The sequence below is a fragment of the Sinohyriopsis cumingii genome, chromosome 2 (assembly GCF_028554795.1).
Source record: "Sinohyriopsis cumingii isolate HCF-2022 chromosome 2, ASM2855479v2, whole genome shotgun sequence".
NCBI lineage: Eukaryota > Metazoa > Mollusca > Bivalvia > Unionida > Unionidae > Sinohyriopsis > Sinohyriopsis cumingii.
The window spans coordinates 101809386-101837143 of record NC_142962.1 but is presented as its reverse complement, the minus strand read 5'-3'; the positions used below and the strand labels follow the sequence as shown (position 1 = coordinate 101837143).

The 27758-nt window shown below is 35.8% G+C and overlaps 2 protein-coding genes across 2 annotated transcripts in view; one reads left to right on the top strand and one right to left on the bottom strand.

Moving 5' to 3' along the window:
* Positions 1-309: 309 nt before the first annotated feature.
* Positions 310-16314, bottom strand: LOC149805495 (signal recognition particle 14 kDa protein-like). Its single transcript, XM_089950088.1, has 5 exons — positions 16223-16314; positions 11943-12015; positions 10175-10281; positions 7586-7618; positions 310-2498 (listed from the first exon to the last, which is right to left on the bottom strand). Exons 1-5 carry the CDS (start codon positions 16244-16246, stop codon positions 2406-2408), a joined length of 330 nt encoding a protein of 109 aa, XP_089806214.1. The 5' UTR covers positions 16247-16314; the 3' UTR covers positions 310-2405.
* An 83-nt stretch (positions 16315-16397) lies between these two features.
* The window catches only part of LOC149805494 (SUMO-activating enzyme subunit 1-like), a 38020-nt gene continuing 26659 nt past the window's right edge, over positions 16398-27758 (top strand). The window contains exons 1-3 of the mRNA XM_089950087.1: positions 16398-16557; positions 21738-21849; positions 24182-24241. Of these exons, the coding sequence (XP_089806213.1) occupies positions 16472-16557; positions 21738-21849; positions 24182-24241 (258 nt within the window). The 5' untranslated portion in view covers positions 16398-16471. The remainder of the gene's footprint in view (positions 16558-21737; positions 21850-24181; positions 24242-27758) is intronic.

Below are 27758 nucleotides of genomic sequence, written 5' to 3'. Positions count from 1 at the left end.
GACCAGTCGTAACAATAACCTCTTAATGCTGAGCACCAAGCAAGGTAGCTGTTAGTACCATTTTTGTAAATCTTTGGTATGACTCAGCCGGGGATCAAACCCACGACCTCCTGCATCTGAGGCAGACGCTCTAACCACTAGGCCACTGAAGCGGTCACCATATCAAAACAATAACAATTACAAAAGCATCCATGCCAACAAAGCCACTAAATACAAAAGAACAGAAGATTCTGGAATTATGGCTTGAAAGAAGCAATCTGAGAGTCCTTTACTGAATGTTTTATCTCATTAAAAAAGATAAAAACTCTCTGATCAAGACATTTTTATTTTTAAAACATCATTATGTATTATAGTGTGGATAATTTTTAAACTAACAATTTACAATGTTGGAACTTCAGTTTTAAACACTAAACTGGAATCTAAAGTCTGACTCAAAACGACTGCAAATATTCCACTATTTTCATTATATCATTTTCCCTCCAAAGCCTACCCGAAATGACAACATTAAACAATTCCCCAGCAATAAATGATGCATGAAAAAGAAATAATGTAAACTCTTTTAAATTTTATTGTAGTTTTCAGCTCTGTTAATCGAGGCATAAGGTTAAAGTATGCAGAGTAAACTTCATCAAATGCAAAGGACACAAAATCATCTCCTTATATCCATACTTGTTATAAATATATATTATATAGAGCTCCATGCAGGAACTTGATAATATTTTGTAAAACCTTATTTTATTATAAATGGAGTTTAATCTAGTGACAAAGTTTACAATGACATGGGGTAGTGGGGTAGTTACAAATGTAAATCACCAAGTACCTGTATTAATAGCCATCAAATGGTATCACTGAATAAGCGACAGAAATACACACAGGTAACAAGAAGAAATAGTGATGACATTCATGAATGATGTGATTTGATTTTGATTTTTAACGTAGCTTTAACAATTTTTCAGTCATATCACTACGATGTCTGCAATGTGGCAGTTTATAGTGATGTCTAGCACTGGGGCATCATGCCGCAGACATGTAGCATGATGTCCCACCCAGCCACATTATCCTGACACCAGGCCAACCAGTCCTAACACTAATCTCTTAATGCTGAACGCCAAGCGAGGCAGCTGTTAGTACCATTTTTCTAAGTCTTTGGTATGACTCGGCCAAGGATCGAACCCATGACCTCCCGCATCTGAGGTGGACGCTCTAACCACTAGGCCATTGGAGCGGTCATTCATGAATGAAAAGTACTGACTTGTACACATACCCTGTCATTGAAGCTCAATTACTGCTACATATCAATTACATATAAAGATAGATCCATACCAAAAAAATTGAATAGTATTACCTTCTTCTCTCATACCTCATACCTACAAATATATTTCCAACAATCAATGCAACACAGAATAATTTGTGAAGAAAACAAAATCAGTTACACTAGGGGTGTTCCAGTAAAACATATCTGGGACCCAGGGAAGGCACTTTTAACATGGGGTACTCATCCATTGATGCAATTTATAATTTTTTTTATCATTTTAATATGAACTCTGAAATCAAAGAGCCCTAGAATATATTTTAAAAAATGCCTTCCCTGGGTACAGTGTATGTTTAAATGGAATAGCCCATAATAAATTCTATCACAATTTAACATGTAAAAAAGTGTGCATGAAAAATCTACGCAAAGATCTTTCCATTATACAAGTTTTTCACAACAATATTACATATACAGTATTTGTAGTACATATAAATGTGTCACAATCATTGTCTGATTTGTTTCTTGGTAAAAAGTATATACAACTTCACTAAGATTGGAGAAGGTCATGCAAAATCTAACCATAATTTGGTGCTGATAATTTCTAAACCTTGTATCAACCCATTTAACAGGACAGTATTAAATTATAATGCCAACATAGGTAAAGAAGCAACTGGTCTCCAAATGAGTTTACACATTTCCAAAAGAACATTAATATATTGGTAATATATTGGTTGGAGTGTTGCTTGGTTGACTAAATAATGCATATGGGTAAAAAAATCGTGTAGGGAGCTACAGACGTTCACCATATCAGAGCTGATCATTGACATTTTATATGAATTAATTGTGCTTCTTTAGGTATGAAGCAATTAAAGGTTCTTGTGAATTCTTGAAAATTTACTGTCCATTTTTCCATTATTATTTGCTCAGAATTTTCAAATGAAAAATACATGCAATATCAATTGGAGTTTAAATGTTTCACACCATATAATGTTGACATTGATTCTAGAAATTAAACTGCTTTCATGCTAAATATTTGATAACATTCTGTGGGAAGCTTGTTAAGTGATAACTCCTGTGACAGATCATGATGAATAACGATGGTGCAAAAAAGGATGCAATTATAATCTAAACTTTCTATGATCTCCAAATTCATCTATTGTGTTGCTTTAGATTTTGTCTTTTTGGCAGTTTTCTTGTCTTTCTTTTTCAATCCATCCATGTTACCCTTCAGCAAGTTGGCATATGCCTGCAAAATAGGTAAGAAACCTTTAATCAAAAAGGAATAATTAGTTCTGCATAGCTTGAAATAAACATGAGGTATTTTCTCTAAAAAGATTTAATATGTAACTAGCTACTTAGCAGAACTCTTGGTTAATGTAGGGTGTCGACTGCTAATAGTGCTTATTTGCTAATAATTCTTTCGACAAATATTTGAAATATTAATTTATTTCCCTAAAATATAAGCGAAAGAAAAATAACTTATAGTACTGTGAATAAATTCCTAATATCCAAAAAGTTCTTTCAATTCCTATAGTTCAAAGTAATCTGAATGATGTTACTACTGTACTGATGTGTCAAAAGTACAGACGAAATCACTGATATACTCCCAAAATATCTTTAAATGAATTCATGGTAATTCCATACAGCAACTAAATATCCAAATGTCTTTGAATAAATTAATGTTAGAGCAGGTTATTCCAATGAATGATTGAATTATGTAAATGAATAAATTCTTTATGAATAACTTCCAAGACCAATAGTACAACTAAGAATGTCTGATTTCAAGTCATAAGTTACATATAAAAGTAGATAACATGCAATATCAAAACTGCAGTACAGGACTTTGAATGATTCAAAGTCGGTATTTTAAAAATACTATATCAGTAAAGAAATTAACCGATTTATGCTGGCTTATCAGGAAATATGTCAGAAGCCTTTTTAGAAACCCCATGACCTACAGTCAAAAGAACTCCTGACCTTGTTGCATCACATTATGTTTACTTGTACTTAACAGTATGACTTAACCTTGAAACTTGTCAATGAATGGATATATGCATGACTCATCATACAGTACAAAACCACAACCACAGGATTTTATCATTAAAAATGTCATGGTGAACTAACCTAATTACTGTATATTGGCTTATAATGATTCCACATGAACCTATAAACAAAGTTAAATCACCACAGGATAAAGAGTCACAATAAATTAGTCCTAATAGAAGCCTGCCCCCCTGAAATAATTAATGTCCTAGCTTTTATCCTGATACAGACAGGCTTCCTAAGAAAAGCATGACCACTGAATGAAAAGTCTCAGAGACACATTGCTAAGCAGAAACGTGCTCCCAAACTCTAACAATGTCATAGTTGTTTGAAAACTATACCAAACCTCTACACCCCCAGCAAACCCTCTACACCTCCAGCAAAGTTTCAACATATTCCTTGCATTCATAATAAACAGTAACAGCCCTGAAAACAAATGTACATCACAGCATGGATAAATGTTGTTGTTATGGGGTTTAATGCCATTTTTCAGCACACGATAGGCTATGCATGGCAGCCAGTAATGGTGGAGGAAGAACCTGGGAAAACCCCGGGAAGAACCACCAACCCACGAGAAGCTACTGGCAAGCTTTCTCACATACCCACATTAGCCGCATCCTAGACTCGAACCCACGCAGACAGAGGTGAGATGGCAGTGATCCATAACGGAGAGCGCTTTAGACCACTCTGCCACTCTGGGCCCCCCCCACAGCATGGATAAATGTAAATATTATCTAGGTATAAAGAAGAACTTGCCTGCAGATATGAACCTGAAACTAAATCCTTTAAGTACATTTAAAAGACCTTAAATACAACCTGGATTCAAAATTTGTTATTTTAATTTCTTGGATTAAATCAGTAATATACTGATAATTTGCACTATTCCTACTGAACTCCATCCATCTTAAATGGTACATGGAGGAGTGTGTGTGTGTGTGTGTGTGTGATTTGGATTTTTACCATAGCTGTAAAAAAATTTCAGTCATATCGCTATGATGTCTGCAGTGTGACAGTTTATAGTGATGTCTAGCACTGGGACATCATGATGCAGACATGCAGCATGATGTCCCATCCAGTCACATTATCCTGACATCAGGCCGACCAGTCCTAACACTAACCTCATAATGCTGAGCCTCAAGCAAGGCAGCTGTTAGTGCCATTTTTGTAAGTCATTGGTATGACTCGGCCAAGGATCAAACCCATGACCTCCTGCATCCGAGGCAGACGCTCTAACCACTATGCCACCGAAGCAGTGGTACATGAAGGAGATATACATATAAAAACAACCATTTAAAAATGTAATCTAGGTGGAAACTGCATCCTGATGCTAACATTGAGTGAAAAATGGATGTTGGTTAAATGAGAGCATATTTCTTGTAATAGGGAGAGAGAAAGAAACTTTAGACACTTCCTGAGGGTCAGAATCTGACAGTTATTTCTGAGTTGTTTTGCCACATAGGTAATATGGCTACTTATATTTAGTCCTGGCATGTACTTGAAATATTTTAGAGATTTAAATTCTGGTAGCTTTCCTGTGAATTTCATGAATTCTCAGTGATGCTAGAAATTCTGTGAGCTTTCTGGGCATCCTAGTGTTATACAAATTATAACACATTTTTCTTCTTTCAGTCTGTGATCTCTGCCTTTGACCTTTGTACCTCAAAAGCAATATATTTCTTTCTTATCCACAGTGCAAGAGAACCATAAAGTTTGGTCACTCTAAATGTTAAAGATCTTTAGGCACTGTCTGTGTGAACTGTTTTCTACTTTCACTCACTGACCTCAATCTTTGCCCTTTTAACCCCAAATTGATAAGGTTCTTCCTTGTCCTACCTGCATGACAATCACAACATTTGGAAAATTGGAGATGGTACAGAACTAGAGTTATTGTGCAGGAATCATTTTTCTTCTTTTAAAGTGACCTTGACATTTGAGCTACTGACTCTGAAATTAATAGAGTTCTTCCTTACCACAAGTACAAACCACTCTCAAAGTTTGGTAACTGTTGAAAGTAGATAACTTGAGTTATTATATGAATTGTTGTTGCTGCTGTTTGAAATCTTAGGCTTAGACAAGCATTGTGGATATGTGAGAAAGCTTGCAAGTAGCTTCCTATGGGTCAGTGGTTCTTACCAGGATTTTCCATGATACTTACTACAGTAGACATACTGGATACCATGTTTAGCCTATCATGTGCTGAAAAATGGTGTTAAACACAATACAATGATAACAACATACAAGTGTCAAAAAAAATGAGCTCAATTAATATAAAAAAACATAGAGGACAATTACAAGAACCACAACAATACCTTTGGAAAAGTCTTGATTTGGTTTGGTTTTGTGCTTACAGCAATACAAGTAGGTTAATTAGTGCCTAGGCAACTGGAGTAAAGCACCTTGACACTTCATGAATGACAAAACATGCAATATTTTTCCCATGAAGGCTAATCCATTCATTTATCTAATCTATATATCCACAAAAAATATACCTACATACATGCCAACCCCTGGTGAGGAAAAAGTGTAATCCAAGTGGACAAAATGAGCAATCTGAGCAGAAAAAGAATAATCCACATATAACATTATGAAATTCAATGAACATATGTACAAAATGATTTATTTACCCCTCTGGTCTTTTAACATCAATTACTGCTTCAGGTTTTCATATATAGCACTTTGAGTTTTGAAAAGCATCATTCTCTTATACTGCATTTCAAAACACTTTGTACCAGCTGAGACCATGAATGTTTTGCACACCAGTAGTGCTGGTTTACAGAGCCTGGATCTGAATTCAGTTTTATTCTTGTTAACAATACTGATCAATCTCTCACAGACAACATTAAAATGGTAAAGAACCAATATTCCTTTCATAACCTGACAAAGAAGAGGAAATTTATCTCTTCCAGTTCGTGGGTCTTTTAACTGGGAAATAAGGTGCCATTGCACATCAACTCTGTCTACATGAAGTACACTGTCAGATAGAATACTTCAAGAGCTCTCCTTCTAATTTATTGGCAGCATTTCCTGCAGCAAGGTGCATCATATGACTGGGACAACTTGATATGTACACTGATGGAAATGTTTTTCAAAATATAGAATGCAACTCCTTTACGAATTCCAGTCATCACTGATGCATTATCAGCTGAAAATCCCATGCAGTTGTGCCAACTTACGTTTATTCAAAGCATTAGGAAGCAAATAAAAAATGTTTTATCTGGTGGAATCAACTGTTAATTCTGGTAATGAAAGAAGAGCACTCTAACTTAGCCCTTTTCATTGCCAAAGTCTCTTGCAAAGAATGGGTGCAACTTTTTGTCATCATAATCGCTACTCCTGTCTGTTGCAATACTAAATGGCCCAATTTTCATGGCTTCTGCAATTTTAAGTGAGTTATCTTCTGCTAAACACCTAACAATATCAGATGATTTTGTTTTTGCATATGCATGTTTTCTGCAATTTTGGAATCAGAAAACATCCATTTGAACAAAGCAAAGGACCAATGTAGTCTTCTACTGCTGGGGGTAATCTGTGCTCTATTAAGAACTTAATAAATAACACCTCTGCATTTTTAAAATTTGTGTTCACAATCTAGTTCTGTGTAGAAAAGAAGTTACCTTAGTACTGAAGTTAGCAAAACAAGCTAATTTGAGGTTTCTTTCTTTGACCACCATGCCCAATAGTAAAATCCTTTCCACTCAGCTTAGAATGGAATGCTGTATTGTGTAATTCATGTATTCATCTTTGAATCGGTTATTTAAAAAACATTTTTGCTCTAACACACACACATCAACTAGAATGAATCTGACTTGACTTCTAGACTTCTAGCGTCAAACACCCACAGACTGGTTTTGTAACAGGTATGAATTAGAATAAAGAATCTGTGAGCAAAGATTAAACATTAGAAAACCAGTCTCTCCTACCTAAGCCATACAACTGCAATAAAAAGAAACCAAGGCCAAAAGTTTGAAAGTAGAAACCAGCATGTAATACGGTAGCTGCTATAAATAGAACATAATACTGTTAGGAAAGTGCATGCAAGTCTACGGACAAGCGTACTCTTAAATTTTAGTTACGTAGAAGCCAATTTTTCTAGAATACGGTCTGTGGGAAATAATGGGATGTTAATAAAAAATGAGAAAACAAATTATTTTATTTTTTTAGGGATATACTGAAGATGCATAGTCTGAATACATTTATGTGTAAGGCATAATTTAGTGGAAAAAACCATAATGATTACACCAAAAGCTTAATGACTGGCATGTTTGTACCTAGATATCATTGGAAACTTACCATCTGAAACCTATTGACATCTTTTTGACTAATCTGAAAGAAAAAATATTAAAGAATGTTTTGAAATTTTTCTGTGTATTAGAACTTGTTAATATGCTGTCATGCATGTAATCTACAATGGGTGTTGTATTATATAAGTAACTCATGCTTAGTACCAATTTCTGTCTTGAGATAAATATGCTCCAATCATATCATATTTCTTATTAAATTTCATCTGTAAATGATTAACTGAATCAAGTTTTTTTAATGATATAATTGAACATGTGAACCACAGTCAAACAAATCATGTGCAACAGAGCTATCATTATTGAAATAACTTTCCAAGATCTAGAGACAAACAAATGTGAAACAGAAGATCTGATTACTGTATTTGTTTTATTTTCAATCAGATGTACCTATTCTTCTCACTTGTTTTAACTCCTACTGCTAAAGTGAGGGTAGATAGCAATGGTCTCCATCCACTTGTCCAACTTGTAAATACTCTAGTGGCCATGTTTATTATATGATCTCAACCATATTTGCTGTTAAGTTTCCCCTTAACTACAAATCGAAATATGTTGATAAAGTACATATTGTGTTTGTATTTCTTGATGGTCTCAGAATAACGCATTCTAATGCACAATCTCGTGAACATTCTAGCTTTCACATTTATCATTTGATTTCAACTGATTTCTTTTTGAAACCCAATTGTAACAAAAGCTCAGGAGTTTGGTGATAAGCATCTTCTACACGTCTCAGAGCTGTGGCATTTGTTCATCTTAGCATTGGCATTGATACTGCTAATGCACAACCTTGTGAACATTTAAACTTAAGTTTTCCAAACCTGCCACGAATCTTCATCTCAAAAACTATGCTGATTATAAGCATGATCTGCACATATTTCTTATAATTATTACCTCAGATCATTTTAGCAATTGTTGCTAATGCATAACAGTGTTGATGCTCTACTTTTGACATTCATAATTAGATTTCAACCAGAATTTGCTGTAAAACATCACTTCAAAAAGTGCTAAGACAACCTTGATGATGAGGATGATCTGCACATAGCAGTGTCAATCTTTCTAGCTGTTTAACTGTGTACAAGCATGTGAATATTCTAGCTGCCACATTTTTTGTTTGATATCAATCAAAATTTGCCATCAAGCTGGATCTCAACAAGAAATTTGGATAAGTTGATGATACACAGATTTGGCTTGCATTTCTAGGAGTTACTGTGTGTGTGTGACTTAGATTTTTAACTACTTTAACTATTTTTCAGTCATATTGCTACAATGTCTGCAGTGTGACAGTTTATAGTGATGTCTAGCACTGGGGCATCATGCTGCAGACATGTAGCATGATGTCCCACCCAGTCACATTATCCTGACACCAGGTCAACCAGTCCTAACAATAACCTCTTAATGCTCAGCGTCAATCAAGGCAGCTGTTAGTACCATTTTTCTAAGTCTTTGGTATGACTCGACTGGGATCGAACCCACGACCTCATGAACAGGAGTTTGCCCTTGATCATCTTAGGGATTTCAGTAAATTGTGAACATTATAGCATTTTGTTTGGGTTCTTTTAACAATTATGACCCTATATCAATTTAAAATAAGCATCACAGACTTGTGAACATTCATGCATTAAGATTTTGATTTCCAACGAACTGATTCTAAAGATACATCTCAAATCTTAATTTTGCTGTGAAGGTTCACACTGACAGGAGTTTGAATGATTTCAATGATGAACAATTTTGGTTTGTATTTCAGGGATTTATTGTCCTTGATTTACTTAGAATAGGCACTGTATCACTCACACCTTTTAAATGATTTTAACCACACTGATTCTGAAACTGCATCTTAACAAGGTCCCAAAAAAGTTTGATGAGATGAATTTCATCACTGTTGTTAAGGGCTATGATCAATGTAGCATATGCATCTGTATGTCTCATAAACGCCCTTGCATTCATACTTTTGTTACAATTCAATCAAATATGCAGTGGAGCTTAAACTCAACAAGATCCATAATTTACTTTAGATTAGCATACCATTGGCATATGAAAACTTTCATTCACATATTTAATGAGTTTGAAGCTGATTTGCTGTGTAACAGATTTCCTATGAATCTGATGGTACAATGATTTTGATGATAAATTTATTTTGACAATATTTCAGAGTTATGGCCTTTAAACAACTTAAAATGGCATCCCACCTGCTTGCAGACACAACAGCATTCATGTACTCTATATGATAACCAGATCTGCTAATGTAATTCTTGTTGAACATAAACAGATTTCATCTATATACATTACAGATTTTGGGCCAATGAATCATTTGCAAATTTAATAAAACAATCAGATCAGCCTAATGAATCAGATGCTGATGCAAAAAAAAATACTGAGCTGCAACAAGGTTGGGTTATTATGTACGAACAAAGTTATATAAACATTTATCTGGTGTGAACTTAACTATACACCAACATTTATTTATCAAATGCAGAATAAGTACTTTATAACTGCCTAAATAAATAATATCTATATATATATATATATATATATATATTATGAATATCACTTCTTAAATTTCTTTGTCAGGTATTCCTTTACTTACAACTGTGCTTATCTTTTTGTTTCCTAACGTTGCCCGTATTAAGCATTTATATTCACTTGGCTCGGCTACATTGCCTCTCCTAGGCTTTGGCTTTATTCTGCCATCATCTGCAAAAGAAAGTGAAAAGAATTATTAATACAGCCCAGCTTCCAAATTATGGCTAATGATCAATTAATTTTAAGTCATCTGTTGTGTGAACTACAGCAAATATTTCAGGGCTAAACATAAAATACACACTCTTCAGGTTAAACATAAACATACTCTCGGGGCAAAACATTTTGGTCATTTTGTTTTCAAAGGTGGCCAGCATAAAAAGGTTTGATTTTTACAACAAAAATATGGAGAGTTTACATGGGATGGGTATTGAATTTAAAATAATAAATATGATATACTTAAATAATTAAAATTGTTGTATTACTGTAATATAGTGGCTCATGACCAGTTATTTTGATTTATGAGTTATTCTGATTGTCCATGCATGTCTGCTTTACATGTATATTTTTTCATGTAAACATCTGCTGTAAAAAGGTGGTCTGTGTTTTGTAATGGGTCTCACTTAAATATGACTGCTCTGATGGCCTAGTGGTTAGAGCATCCACCTTGGATGTGGGAGGTCGTGGGTTTGATCCCTGGCAGAGTCATACCAAAGACGTGTCTGCGGCATGATGCCACAGTGCTAGACAGCACTATATACTGCCACAATGCAGACATCGTAGCAATATGACTGAAAAAGTGTTAAAGCTATGTTAAAAATCCTAATGACACACACAAACACTCACTTAAATAGATGTAACTAATCTCACAAAATCCCATTAAAAGTGTTAATTAACACCAAAGTCACATCTTGTGTGCTGACAACACTTTAAAAAACATTTTCATGTGTAAAGCCATTATCTACAATATGTAAACCTTCCTACTGGATGAATGATGTGTTGTCTGTCCCTTTGTATGTATTCAGACATCCTGATAAACATGTAACTATGAAGTTTGAAGTCAAGGGTCATCAGTGAACAATCTCAACAAAATGCACACTAATTAAGATCATTGTAATAGCAGCTTCTCAATGAAGCAGATTTCCCATTATGGAATGTTCAATTACCTATATTCAGAATAAGCCTTGTAAATTTTAGAAGCAGTCAAATGGGAAAATAAAGGTATATAAAAATAGTTTTTAAATGTTATGTCAGTTGTGTTATGTTGATATAATGAATACTGTGATATTTTTAATTTTAGGTACATACCACAATATTCCAATAATCAGTATTATCTCACACAACAAAAATTTAGTGGGTCTGTTCAACAAGTTTCATCATTCATGTAAATTATGATTGGGAATAACCAATTGTTGTTGGATTGAGATTGCTAAAGGAATAGCCAGAAAATGTGGTTAATATACTGAGTAAAAATGCTCCGTTGTTTTTATGAAATTTCCTTGTACTATTAAAATGCATCTTTAACACATACAAATTACAAGCCAGCTAAAAGGAACACTTCTGCACATTTACTTATCAAACACTCTTTTTGTATACAAGCATTTGGTTCAGTTTGTAATAAAATTCATGTGTTTCATCAGAAAGAAATGAGCTAAGATTGTTTATAAAACACACTGGACTGACAAAACATACTTTGTACTTGGTACTGATTAGAACGCACATTTGCTAGTAGAAACTCATAGTAGGTGAATGATGGTATTATCTTGTATTTGACTACTAGTATTGTATTTATGAGGGGTATTAAACCTCACAGATGTTACAGGATCCTTGCTTACATCTTTTCATTGTGATCTGAACTGATCCAGAAGCCTTTCCTTTCTGAAACAGCTTGGTTAGTTCCGTGAGAAACTGAAAGAAATAAAAGAAAATAGGACTTAAAAGTTAGGAAGTTAATGCCCACATTATCCTAGATCAATGATGACCATATGAGATTGAACATATTTAGGGCTGGGATTAAAATTTTAATAACAATGAACAGATCTAAAATTCACATCCAATCTGGCTTCAAAAAAGCTTTGAGCAAGCCACTTATCCAACAGAACAAGTGACTAGCAAGTCTGACTGGTCTTACTTTTTACAAGTTATTCCCAATTTATTCAGAAATCAGCCTAAAAATGTACTCTATCCTGCTTAATATGCAAGTTCACTGGTTAAAGGAAGATGACGTACTGCATGTACTGCAATGGAAGCCAAAATACCAAAATCACTTAAAATGATAAGATTTTTGAACAAAATGAACCTATTTAAACACTTTCTTCAATATTAATACATTTTTATTCATTTTGTTAAGAAATATACTTCAACTTAACCCAATATCGGAATTCCCAGCTTCCGTCACATTCCAGCTGAGATGTAAGCCAACGAAACTTGAAAAAATTGTCCATTTTTTTGTGAGAGAATTTAAATTTATCAGAAAAAAAGAAAATGGAGAAAGTCGACTAAAACATATGAGACTTAAATTGCAGAAAAGCGTCGTTATGGGCTACCAAGTGTGAGATATTCATGAAAATTTTACTTTACTTACGATGTCTGTCGACATCAATTCACGCTACACACGTTATTTAGGCAGGAAGACCTCGACGTCCAAAACATAAATATAAGGGTCTAGGGTTTGGATTGTAGGGCTAGATTTAACCCAGCTATACAGTGGTACTATTAAAAATTATAATCGCTTCAAAGACAAGATAAACGTGAATCCCACGTTTTCTGACAAATTCAATTGTAATATAAAAGCTTTCTTTCTCTAAAATATTTGACAGGATAACGACTGTCTTAGAAGCAAGTTGTATCATTATAAGTCAGGGATCGTCCTGGGCTTCGTCAATGTCGCAAATTGCGATTTTTTTTCCTTATTGGCGACAAAAATATCCCATCTGGCGATTTTTTTGGCGACATACTTTTTGGTTATTTAATTTGTACATACAATCATGGACTTGGACTGAATAAATTTAAAGCCAGAACGAAAGGAAGCCATAAACTTGACTAAGCAATGCATTGGAATCAACCTGTTACACAAACGATCCTTTGTTCTTATTGACAACCCTATCTTTACAGTGCATTGTTACATCATAATCTGCTTATGCTGACATCTTTGTAGCGCAGATGTGGTCGTCCAGTTGGTCGTGCACCTTCTGCTAACTCCCCATATAACAGGTCCTTGGGAATGCGACCTGGGTCTATTCTCTTGACATGGTTGAGCCAGCGAAGGCGCCTCTTGCCGAGCATGGAGAACATGCTGTTCATGTTGGCACGTTCTAGAACCTCTGTGTTGGGTACTTTGTCCTGCCACTGGATGTGCAGAATGCGCCGCAGACATCTCAGGTGGAAGCTGTTGAGTTTCCTCTCGTGTCTTGCATAGGTGGTCCATGTTTCGCTGCTGTAGAGAAGTGAGCTGAGCACGCACGCTTGGTAGACACGCAGTCTGGTCTTTTCTGTGAGGTTGGGGTTGTTCCAGACCCTCTGGTTAAGTCTGGCCATCACTGCTGCTGCCTTGGCAATCCTGCCGCCCACCTCAGAATCAATGGAGAGTGAGCTGGAGATGTTAGACCCGAGGTATGTGAAGTTCTCGACAACTTCCAAATTGTACCCATCGATGGAGACAGAGGGAGGGGAGCCTGTGTCCTGTGCCATGACATTCGTTTTCTTCAAACTGATGGTCAGTCCAAATTCCTTACATGCATGGGAGAGGCAGCATACCAGCTGCTGAAGTCCATCTTCTGTGTATGATGTCAAGGCTGCATCGTCGGCAAAGAGCAATTCACGGGTGAGTACCTCTATGACTTTAGTCTTAGCACGGAGATGGGCGATGTTGAACAGCTTGCCGTCAGCCCTGGTATGGATGTACACTCCCTCGCTGCAGTCCTTGAATGCGTACTGGTGGTGCCGCTGTCAGCCAGTCGGGTCTCCTGGAGGCAGGCAATGTCAATGTTCAGTCGGGAGAGTTCTCTGTCAATGACGGCAGTCTTCCGTGCATCGTCGATCTGCTGTAGGTCAGTGGTCAATCCAGGACACATGGTCCTGATGTTCCAGGTTGCAAAACGAAGAGTTGGAGTCTTTTTATTTCTTCTTTTAGTCTTTCCTGGTGCAGAGTTTTGTGGTCCACTTGTCGAGATGGTTCTCTAAGCTCCACGCACCCAGTGAAGCAGGCAGGCCATGGCGGGCAGCACCTTACTGACTGGGGGCTGCCCAGCTTGAGGCGGGCGGTAGCTGTCCAGTGAGACCCGATGATCTCTCCCACCGTCAGAAGTAACCCCTGGCGCCAAGCTCTACGCCAATCGAGATTTGACTCAGAACCGGTAAACTGCTACTTCTCGTGTTGTGCCGATGCCGTACGACGACGCTGGAGTGTCCTCTCCATTGGAGCTATGAAGCCTGGGCAGGGTGGTATGGAGAATCAGCTGTTGCCCATGCAGCAGATCCCCCCTCTCCACGCAGCTGGTGTGCCCAAGGGAACGACGAATGCCGATACAGCTTGGCACCAACGGTGTCGCAGGAGTTGCCGGATGTTTGCAAGAAGGATATGAAGACAGCAAACATCAATGTCAACGACTGGGAGAGCTGTGCAAACAACCGTTCCAGCTGGCGTCTAGCTGTCAGGCAGGGAGTTCAAAACGCAGAGGGAAAGAGAAGAATAAAGCAAGCTGAAAAGAGAGCTAAAAAGAAGGATAAGCAAAAGCGTACTTTGGAGCTATGCCATCGTCTCCCGTAGACGGACGGATGCCAAGGCTGACATCTGGGCTGAGTACTGTATGCTGCGATACAGTCAATCATGCTACCGCACTATACCTACAACTGACCGACTTCTGAAGACGCGAATAGAACAGATACAATTAATTGTATGGCTAATCCTTCTGTTTTTTTTTTTATACATATACCAATACAATAGTTTTGCTGAACCTTCACAGAAAACTGATAACCTTTGAAGTACTGACTACTGTGTATAAATACAAAGCAAATGGAAAAAATCTCAATCACAATTACATCTGTCGCCAGTGCAGCATTTTACTCATTGATCTTTTCCTTTTGCCATCAGTCCCGTGTTACGGCTGCAGAGACTTAAACTCCGCAACAAGAAATAGCAAAAAACAAAAAACAGTTTTGCATAATTAATAATAATTATTTATTTCTCAAAATACAGGAGTGAAAGAATCCCTAAATTGGGTGTGAATTTACGCTTATATATACGGTCCAATATTGCCAGGTGTTGACTCGTGTAAGTTTCATTCGTGGGAATGGAGATCCTATTTTTCTTGTCGAGAAAATTTATACAGCATTCAGTGATCATTCTTGGGATTTAGGAAGCAATTCGCTACAAGCTTTGTGAAGCTAGCCATAAAAGGGGGGGGGGGGCTGCTGAGAGACTACTGGTGTCACCTGTCAGCACTGAGGACTATGAACGTGGATTCAGTAAGATGAACCTCATACAAACTGACATCAGAAATAAGCTCTGCATCTCATCTCTCGAGAATTTAATGAGAATCAGCATGTACAGATGTGAAAAATTAGACTTTGAAACTGCATTCAACAAGTGGGCAGCCCTAAAATCGCGACGGATCTTCATGTAACACTTTGTAACATTTTGTTAATGCTTGTTGTAATTAAAGTATTAACTAATCCATCTTTTGTAATTTTCATTGCCTGTTACATTAATAGACTAAATTAACACTTGGAAAAATGTACACTACTTTTTTTGGCGACACTTTTTGAAAATTGGCGACAAAATATTGAGGTTGGCGATTATTTTGGCGACAGCTTTTTAAAAGCCAGGACCATCCCTGTAACTCCCCCATCCACGCTCTCTGTACAGGGGCTCGTATCGTTGCTTACAATTGACCCGTCACACATGTACTATAGTTACTAGTTATTATATGGTACATGTATGACAGGTCAATTGTAAGCAACGATACGAGCCCCTGTGCTCTCTGGTACAGCATATGTTATACAGACTACCGTTTAAGTGGAAATTAAATTAAACTTTTACGGAAAAATCAGTTAGCACTCATATTTATGCTGTGTATCGGTTATTCAATAACTATTATTCTAATAATGTGTGTACCGAATCGTTTTCTAATAAAACCATCTTGAAAACCTCTTTGCGGCTACAACGTTGATTTCGTGGAGTTGCTACTCTCTTAAGCTGAAGGTACGTATAAAGACGACTTAGGTGTTTTGATCCTATGGTTATGATTGGTTTAAATATCCACACAAAAAATTAGTAAGCCAATCAAAATAGTCCTATTACTGTCCTCTGGCGTCTAGATCTGCGGCAATCTCAAACGTGCAAAACTATCATTCGCAAAAACAAATGGCAGAGCAAGTAACAATAACAGAAGACGAAGCTGCGCTGTATGATAGGCAGATTCGTCTTTGGGGACTAGATGCTCAGAGAAGGTCTGACATAGGAGTATAGTTTAATGAACCTTAATATTTACGTCAAGTTTTTTAGCGTTACATATTTTCGATGGATGTGTAATGTTGATTGTAGTCGTACAGTTTAAGGCATCGACCCTGACATTTATGTTTTTGTTAATGTCTTACATTGTAGGACTATCCCGATTATTGACTGCTCAAATAATAACAGTATGGATTAGGTATTGATAAAAGTAGAGTTGAAACGAAAACTAAATTTTTACATTGAAATATTTGTTGAATGCATTTAGATAGAATTCCAGTCTGTATTTTATTCTTTTTTTTTTCTTTTGTCTCTACTTCGGTGTTTATTGACACCCTGAATTCTATTCCTACAGTGTAATTAGTTAAGCTTATATGCATGTGAGCTCAGGAGTCGACGCCTTATAACATTAGTCCTTCAGTATAAGACATTGACTTTTGATATTTATGTTTATGACGTGACGGGTTGTTATGCCGCCACTGTGGTAGGTGTGTTATGGTTGGGGTGTGGTGCTCCCATTAAATCTATTTAAATTATTATAGAAGTCCCACCTAGGCTCGATTTTGGTTTTAAGTTAAATTAGTGAAAGATAGATGTGAAGCTCCGAGCCGCCAGTCAGAAGTGCTAGTGGTTAAATAATTGATTATACCAAAAAAGTGAAATTCAATGAATAACAATTTAAGGACAATTCAATAGTCAAATGATTAAAATTTCCCAAGTATTCTCTTTCCACTCGACCCCGTGATAGCCTATTGCATCATTTGATTAGTAGTGTGAGATCGCTTTCCACCTGTCCTTGTATTCTACTCCTCTGTGTATTTTTCTTTCCTATTCCTCCAATTCCTTCCTCATGACTTTCTCCAAATTCCTTCTCAACTCCTATGCTACTTTTCTGAAAAAATCAAGCAAATAACTTACTGAGCTTTACGAAACATTGTCTTTCCTTAGAATCTGCTCTAAGTTTTACTGCCAAATTACGACTGGCTTCCTCTGAGTAACACTATGGTGCTCAGTAATCTTCCTATGTGAGACTAAATTTTTGCGTGCTAGTTAGAAGTTACAATTTGGATTGAAATTGTTATCACAACCTCTGTCTCAATTTTCCCTACCGTGAAAAGATATTGAAGTTTGCAGATATTGTTGAAAGTCAATAAAGACCAAGGAATTTTCTGCCATCACTTGATGCCCGAAACAATCACGTATTTGAGGAGTAACTAAACTGATCGTGTGTTAAATTTATGGAGTTCTGACCATAATATTCGGAGGGTGCAGTATGAGTCATTTGGTTGCTTGTAATAAACATATATGCTGAGTCAATTCATATGCCCAGTGGATTAGAATAGTCTAGTAGACTTATTTTCAAAGTCAGCTCAATATCCGTATATTTCCTTACATGGAATATATGAAAACCAGTCTAGCACCATACGAGGCCAACATAGTGGTGGCAAAGTTTAGCCACTTACTGGATGGCCTAGCAAACTTTAATTGTTTTTAGTTCGAGTAATTCATGCATGAAATTGATATGAAAACTACTTTTCTCAGAAATTGTTGTTGTTGCTATAGGGTTTAATGCTGTTTTTCAGCACAACATAGGCTATACAAGGTGGCCAGTATAACTGGTGAAGGAAGAACCCTGAAAAACCCATGAGAAACTATTGGCAAGCTTTCTCACATACCAACATTAGCAGAACCTGAAACTCGAACCTACACAGACAGGTGAGATGGCAGTGATCCTGAACGGTGAGTGCTTTAGACCACTCAGCCACTTGGGGGCCCCTCTCAGAAATTGTATTAAAATTGTTATGTCTTTAATATGCTGAAATACAAGATAAAACTACGTCGTTGATGAAACGTGACCTGGTACTCGCGATTTGAATTGCTAGTCACATGAGTACACAAATCTAACAATCGACATTTTCAAATATTTAATGAAAGTCATATAATGGTTGTAATAAAAATACAAAAACGAAAGAACACAAAATTCTCCATATTTATATATTCCGAAAACAATTTCTGGAGTTTTTTTGTATCATGTGACTACCACATTGACATGTGCTCTATGCTTGATAAATCAGACTGGCCAGATTGCAGGTTTTTACAAAAAGCATCTGATTTTCATTTAATATGATTGAATTTCTGTACAACAACATTATAAAGGAGTTTGTTGCTGATATCATGACTAGTAACGCAGATGGCGAGTACTGGGTCAGGTTTCATTTACACTGTAGTTTTGTCTTGTCTGTCAGCGGATTAATGACATCATGATTATAATACTTGCCATTTCTAAGAAAATCATTTTCCTATCCATTTTATGCAGGTATGAGTTGATATAACATAAGTTCAAATTTTTTTGGCCTGCTGGTCAGTGACTACCATATGTCACTACTGCACAGTGGCGGCAAATTCCAAATTTTTTATATGCAGTTGCATTGACCCCACACCCCAACATGAATGTCCAAATATGACAAATGAGGTGGGAATATTCGGAGGAAGCTCTGATTAGAAGACGGACTGCTATTCGTTTTGAGCCAAATTTGTCGTCCAGATTGTTGAATCTCAGAGCTGAAATGACAAATTGTCATCCCTTGTATCATTATTTAAAAATTATATGATCCCCTGTATCAGTACAGGTTTGGAGACTGGTTTAACGAATTTGACAAGTTGATTTTACAGAAAATTCAGTCCTTGTTTATACAACAGTTTAAATTTGAAGGTCTTTTGTCAAAATTTAAATCAACCCTTTTGAAAATGCCTTTTTAAATGATGGATTTTTAACTAGATCATCTTAAGGAGATTAGGTTGTTTGAAAAATCTTGTTTAAGATTTTATTGGCACAGATATATTCAGGGTTAAATTCATTTCATTACAAGATGAGACTCTAATTATTTGCGTTTACTGTTTTTTTATATACTGTAATAGGAAATGTTACTTCCTATGAGATGCATATATATGATGCATATATATATTGCCTTAGAATTATTAGAATTAAAGGTTTGAATGGAAGAAAACATAATTTATGTTCATTATGTTGATATCGAGCATGAGTACTGTATGTTGTGAGCTATCTTTTTTTTGTTGTTGACATTTCTGGTAGCGGAGATCAACCGGACAAGGCATTTTCTCGTAATCTATCTTTTGTCAGATTTTTTACCACTCGCTAGTAATTACATGTAATATATTTACATGGACTGACATTTGTGTATGGATGGTAAGTAAAATTCCTCTTCTCTCCACTCAGAATTAAATCCTTCAGAACACCCACATTTTCTGTACTAATTCTTGTCATCAGACCAGAACACCTGTGTCTCTGTTGTCTTTTGTTAAATTTCTGACGCATGAGTGGAAGGCAGCATCACTCCGCTGCCACAAAGGTAAAAAAATTTTTAAAAAATCTTTATCAGTTAAGATGGTAACTGTTCCAATGAAGCTCTTATTTTACCTTTTACCGCCCGCATTTATTACTAACCCCACCCACCCATGCAATTATTTTGGTTACATGTATTATTTTCTTCAGCTGACTGACTTGGTTGCTCATAACATGGGTTGGTGATTAACATGGTCATAGTCAGGTTCTATGGCTCCCAGCTACCGTGTTTTAGCGGGGTCATACTATATGCTTCCATCTATTTCTTGGAACAGTTTCATTTCTTTAGCATAGCTCTAAAACCAGTCAAAGTATTTTAACAAATTTCAAGTCATTTGTTGCATAGGGGTGCCTTTTGATGCTTAGAATTGTCTACATTCACTGTTTTTTATGTTATCATTGACATATAAATTAACAGTGCTAAACTGTATTGAACCCTTAAGCTTGTTATCACTATTAATCCATATTAAATTCAAAGTGATTGCACCAATTTTCAATCTTTTCATTATGCTCAGAATATTTAGACTGCCTCGGTAGCCTAGTGGTTAGAGCATCTGGAGGTCATGGGTTCAATCCCTGGCCGAGTCATACCATAGACTTACAAAAATGGTATTAACAGCTGCCTCGCTTGGCGCTCAGCATTAAGAGGTTAGTATTAGGACTGGTAGGTCTGGTGTCAGGATAATGTGACTGGGTGGGACATCATGCTACATGTCTGCGACATGATGCCCTAGTGCTAGACATCACTATAAACTGCCACACTGCAGACATCATAGCAATATGACTGAAAAATTATTAAAGCTACATTAAAAATCCAACTCACACACACGCACACAAACACACATCAGTTTTCAGTCTAGGTGGCCCAATGCTGACATGCTTCAGATATTTCAGAATTACAGTAACTTAATTAAAACCCATTCTCTTTGAGTATGAGGACTGTTCACACATCTCTTAAGAACAAAATATATTTAAGAGTGATTATACATTTTGTATTTGACTATAATGAAGGCAGCTTTCTCTAATGAGAAAGTTAGTGATAATCAGGTTTTTATGATTGATGTTGAAAAATAATAAAATAGATAAAATTAAAAATAATTCTATCTATAGTTTACGTTACAGGTATCGTGTACAAGAAAATTGTGTTACATATTAACTGGGATTTTGAAAGACATATAGAGCCATCTTAATGGCTTCAGTTGAATATACATTACTGTGTTAGTTTTCATCTTAAACCTAGGTAACTGTCACATAGGCACTTATCGATGCAGTTATTTTGATGACTAAATTTTTTTACTTTGTGTCCTATATTAATTGCTCCCCTAGATTTGAAATTTTCTAATTTGATTTGTCTGTTCATATGTAAATAAATACTTCATGGTGCAAGTATACTAGATGTAGGTTGATATGAGAATAGCGGCAATGGTGCTACGTCATGAAGTCACTTGGTATCCACAAGGAATTACCTCAGAGTACAAATGGTACACAAACCTTAGAAGAAATACAGTAGCATCACTTGTAGATATGTGTAGACTTCACTAGATGTGATGGAGCAATGAAGGTATACTGGCAACATCAGTGTTTCCTCAAAGGTGTTTAGTACCTGAGCAAATGTGGTATATTGGTACCTGGGTATATGCCGGAATGCATTACTAGTACATGTACCACTGCAGCTTAATGATCAGAAGAGAACACTTAAATATTCCAGCTCAGTGACATGCAGATACATGCATCTATAGACATGATCTCGTTTGTTTTCATGACAGGGACAGAAAAACATTGTAGCATGAAGTCGATAATCATATTCAATTTCAGACTTAGAGCATCCAGAGTTCTTCTGATTGGTCTCCGAGGCCTTGGGGCAGAAGTTGCAAAGAACATCGTTCTTGCAGGGATAAAGTCACTGACTTTACTTGATCATACAGTCGTAAGTATGCCTTGTTATCTGAGAAGGCAAGGGCAGATGTATTGAGTTCTGGGACGAATAATATAGACAGTTTAAATAAATGACATGCTTGAATGGCATATAAAATAATGGTAAACAAGACAGTGCTCTGACTTAAATGTTTTACTTGCAGATTTTCAATGAAATATTAAATTTTTCAAAATTTTCAATATTCATGGTCAGATTTTCCACTAGAAAATAACAGATTTTACAATTACTAGGCCTTGTCTGTATAGCACATTCTGCACATGTGTTGCAAAGTTAGGCTAATTTAGAATAATCTTTGTTTAATTTGTTTTCTTCTTCTCAAAGGTTACTGTCAATAATTGAAATAGCCTAATCCTTTAATTATCCATACTTTCAAAACTTGTAACAGTGTTCAAATGGATATGAAATATCCAGGCATCAGTGGATTTGTAATGCCAATCAAAATAACTAATTCATGTTTGGGCATAAAAAGGAATGTTTACTTCCACTTAAGGGGCCCTGAGTGGCCGAGTGGTCTAAAGCGCTCACCGTTACGGATCACTGCTATCTCACCTCTGTCTGCGTGAGTTCGAGTCTCAGATTCGGCTAATGTGGTTATGTGAGAAAGCTTCCCAGTAGCTTCTCGTGGGTCGGTGGTTCTTTCGGGGGTTTCCCGGGTTCTTCCTCCACCATTTATACTGGCCGCCATGTATAGCCTATCTTGTGCTGAAAAATGGCGTTAAACCCTATAACAACAACAACTTCCACTTAAAAAATGACAGCTGTGATATACAATGCATGTACGCAATCATCAGAAACCTTCCTTGGAGATCATTTAATTCTCATTTGTGTCCTATATAATTATTATTATCATTGTATTATCAGATAATATTAAAAGTTTGAGCTCAAGGTCACAGCAAAATTCCACCTTCATAATGATTACGATGAAATAGATAAAAATATTTTCAAAAACTGCTCATTCCAATCATATATGGATATTATAAAATGTGTTAGTTTACAAAATGGAAAAAGATGGATATCTAAAAATTACAATAGTCTACAAAAGTCTGAGAAATCCTTACGCAATAAAATTTGCCTTGAGAACAAAAACCCTTCAGCCAATAACAGATTTGTACATGATGATTTTCAAGGTTAAGATTCAGCATGGCTTAAGGAGGAAGAATACCTAAAATTATTATACAATGCCTTTCATTCTTTATTCACATTACAATGTTGCATTAATTTCATCTGAAAATAATTCTGTATAGCAATAAAGATTTATGTCTGTCCTAAAATATTAACATTTATATTTGAAGATGAGGCATACGTGTATTAGCATATGAATTGAAAAGTAATATTTAAGTATCTATCCTGTCCATAGAGCAAGTTCATAAATTGTAGTGGTTGCTTCAAATGTAGTATAAGAATTACACAGTTAGCAAGGATAACTCTTGTTCATCCAGTATACAAATTAGCAGTTTTGTTCAGGCTTTGGGTAAATATACAATAAATATGTATCAGTGACTGAAATAAAAGAAACAGGATGAACCCATCCAGACACGAAATACATTTTTTTAAGACAAAGACTTTACAAATAAATAAAATCTTTAAATTTATGACAAGTATATTTGAATCATGAATAAATCTTTTGAATAGAAAATATGCACACTGCTGAAAATTTGCAAACAAAGGGATTGGGGCACTTGTACATGTGAACATTATAATCTTGTGTTCTTCATTTGTAAGCAAGGGTGTAATGCGACCTAGTGTATCTAGCCAACTTTGATTGACATTGAACTTGCAGGTGGCATCAGTAACTGATAGTGATATTAATTTTTTGAACAAGATATTTGGCAAAAACAATAAAGGCAGATAGAAAAGTAATTGGTTTTTATTACCAGACAAATTTGGTACATGACAGTAAGTTGAAATTAACTTGGTGTCTTGCTATATTTTGCAGGTTTTGAGTTTTAAAAGTAACAGTTTTAAAAGTAACTCTGACTTAAAAACAAGGCATACGTTGTTTGTAATAGAGATTAAAAGCAGTAATATTTATGAAAATATCTGTATGTACATATGCAGTGAAGAATAAATGGTAGGATAATCAGGGTCTATTCTGGGATGCACTTTTGCATGATTCTTGCTAGTTTCTGAAGAAAAAAACAACCAAATGCATAATAATTGAAGATATTTTTGTCCCTTTCTATATATGGCTGTTAAATCACTCAGTTATTTAGAAAAGTATCCCCTTTTTCACATGTATGGGGTAAATTTAAAATTTGCCCTAAATTTTCATCTCTAGAATAGACTCTTGGAAATGTCTTCAAAATGGTTGTCCTTTCATTAGGTGACAGAAGAAGATGCTTGCTCGCAGTTCTTGGTGCCCAGACAAGATGTAGGAAAGAATGTGAGTGGGTTTTTTGTCTTCTTTCTTTCCTTCAGGATTGTTGGTCATTACATATAGTATTTCACAGGACATACAATGATGGCCTATTTTTAACCCATACTAGTCCAGCTGAACATTTGTTCTTGACTACGCCACAGAGATGGCATTATGTTTGTTTTTTTTAAGGCTGGAAACTAACAAAAAAACATATCAGAAAGTTCTGAGGTTTTTTTTCGACATTCAGCGTCCGTTGTGGATGGTCCTAATTGGGCTGAGATAGCCATACAGGCTTCACAAATTCAGAGAATTTCGTCACTATATTTTGGTATGCTAGCCAGCTCTCAAAAGCTAGATAAAGTTACCTGTCATTTTCCATGAATAATCATGTATATTTCTTGAAATACACTATGTATCTCCTGCTTTTCTAAATCAGCTGATCCCTCCATCAACAAATGAGTACTCTTTGGAGCTTAAGATTCCTTAGTACTAATGGAAGCATCTTGATAGGTGACTGTTTTTCACTGAACAACATAACCAGCAGAGAAGGAATGCATTCAAGTGAAAACTTGTCTGACAGTACAGAGAAAGGTCAAGTTGTTCGCATAGTATAGAATGACTACAGGACTGTTGGTATACATTTACTCAAAATGATTTTGTTACATTTTTTCAATCGACTCTCTCATGAAAATGTAGGGGTTTTAAATAGAGTATATGAACATTTTATTTCTCCGTCAACTAGATACAATACAGCCGTCCCATAGATTTGGTAAGTCTCCTTGTCTGTACATTGTTTAGGAAAAGAGCAGAAACAGAAACTCTTTACAGATCACCACCACTTAAAACCACTTGGTGGCTCACTGTATACCAGATATTGTTAGTTTAACTTTTGTTGTGTCCTGTCAACAGGTTTCCATTAATCTGTGGATTTCTGTTTTTTTTCTGCTAGCCATACAGCATCCTTTTTTGGTGGTACAACAATTAAACAATCATATGTACTGCTTACTAAATATTTGTGTATTTTGGTGACTTTTCAGATATTTTTGAGAATTGTTACTGGTTCATATAACAACATGCAATTGGTAACTCATTATTCAGTGCTGTGTAGTAATGCAGTACACAGTTTTCATTCATAGGTTTCACATAATATCTCATTCTTATGATATAATATATTTCTAAAATTATCAGTTATGTATATTTTGTGTTTTTAACTTTTGGGTACATGTCTGTAGATTCTAGTTTTAGGCAGAGTTATAAACAGGTTGGATAAGAAGCTTTAGTTTCACTGTTAATAATAAACCTGCCAAATCATTAATACTACTGCTAATGCCCTAACAGCCCTCTGTAACTTAGGTCTAAGGGATACTCTACTGCACTCTGCATCACTCAAACCACACCACATAGCAACTTTGCACTCCCTTTTCTTTACGGTCCCTACTTATGTTTAGAGGACATAATGAGAAGAAGAAAAAAAGGCAGTATAGGAGTTGCCTCTGCTGTGTCGACAGAAAAATCCATTCTTGTCTCACCCTTGTCACAAGCAGCCTCAGAGACGAGATGACAAGTGTCAGATGTGATATAGGCTATACTCAAACGTGGCAAAATTACAGTGCTGAGCAAGCAATTGGTCCTGTGGTTGCTGCCCAGATTGACACCAAACCACACACAACTGACTCTTCATTGTGGGATCAATCAACTTTAACTGGATTTGCCTGAGAAAGTTTTTCTTTGTAATTATTTATTAAGTGCATTAACTTACAGGGTAGTTTCTTGCACATGTTTATATACTTGTATTCATTTGTGTCAGCTATCTTTAAGAGAATCTTGCCCCTAAAAATTATTTTGACCCAACAGGGTTCTCTTAGGTAGAAGTTGGGTGCTCAGCATTTCCTCCTTGTATTACCTATTCACCTTACATTAATGTGATTTCTGTAGTGTATTTAAATGGGGTTCCATTTAGTGGGATAAGGTGAGGTCATCTGTAAGAGTTATTTCCCTTTCTCTGTATATTGTATTGAGAGGAAGACTTTTCAAGTCAAGGAAGACTGTATTCCAGAGGTGACAAAAGTAATTCCTAACATTACTGTGATTGGGTAAGTATTCTTAAATAAACATAATTTACTACAATTCCAATTTTTATGAATTGACTGCGTTTTCTACATTTTGATTGGATGTAAACGGTCACGTGATACTGATCTGGAATTTTTTACACATCAATAAATTCTGTGGGCTACTTTTGGTTCCCTATTACCAGATCATTTGATGTGAAGTTTTATCTATATCAACGCCTTACATCCTAATAATAACAACAATTTCCCACCCACCCACTCCAGTGATTTCCAATAAAAAATGACAAGCCACAGCTTAAAATCAAATATTAGAAGTTAAGACAGTGTAATTGCACAGACCTTCCTGCACTCCAACACTCGCCCCTTTTGCCAAAGAAGGTATATGGCAGGCTTTAGAAGCCAATCTTTGGAAATTATTGCATTTCACCTCAACAACGTGTTACAACAGTGATTATTAAAGGTCATGGCCATATATCAACCGAGGGATGTCATTAAAAGTGGACACAATTTTGCTTTTGAAAGATCGAAATGTGTAGAAAGTAACAACATTGCTTTAAAAACACGTGCCATAAGCAAGCATAATTAAAGAAAAGGGAATATTCCTAGTTTAACCTCAACCATTTTTTATATATTAAAAAAATGATCATAACAGTATATCACTGGCATGACCTGCTATGACATTCTACCCTGTATCACTGTATAAAGAATCGATGACTCTTGGCTAGCAAAGATAGGGCTATGTATTCTTTCGCAGTCAAGAGGCTAATGAAAGAAAACTTAATTGTACATAAAAGTAAATGTTTTGTTGGTTAAATCTGATGATCATATGTTAGAAAGGAAGTAAATTGGAACTATACGGATTAAATGATCATGGTTGGGTGTTTATCGATGTGTAAATTTTACCTAATCACTCACAAAGTTTACATAAAGTCCTTCAACTTTGTGAGTGATTAGGTAAAATTTACACATCGATAAATACCCAACCATGATTATTTAATCCTATAATAAACTTTTTTCATATCAGGATTTTTTGTGGACGTGGAAAGAAGAGGGATTCTTATGACTGCATAAATTGATCACTGTTGCATCAATTAAATTTGTGGTAAAAGCAACAGAGGTATCCATGATGATAGGTGGCTCACAATTTATGGTGAATTCACACTTGATTAGGTTCTAGATGCTATTTGATTCAAATCAAGGGCTTCTCTTAGATGGGTGTCATGGGTATTCACGCAGCTAGAAAGACTTATTACCCAGGTAGCCTGGGCAGCAAATAACTCAGTGAGTCAGAGCCTGGTTATGCAATCACAATTATTTAAGAAAGGTATCTTGACATAAAAATGACACATGAAAAGAGATATTGTGGCACTCATTTTCATGCAATTTGCAAGAACCCCATTGATACATTTTGAATAATTGGATAATTAAATTGGAATTTCTTTAGTATTGAGTCTGACAAATATATTTTTGTT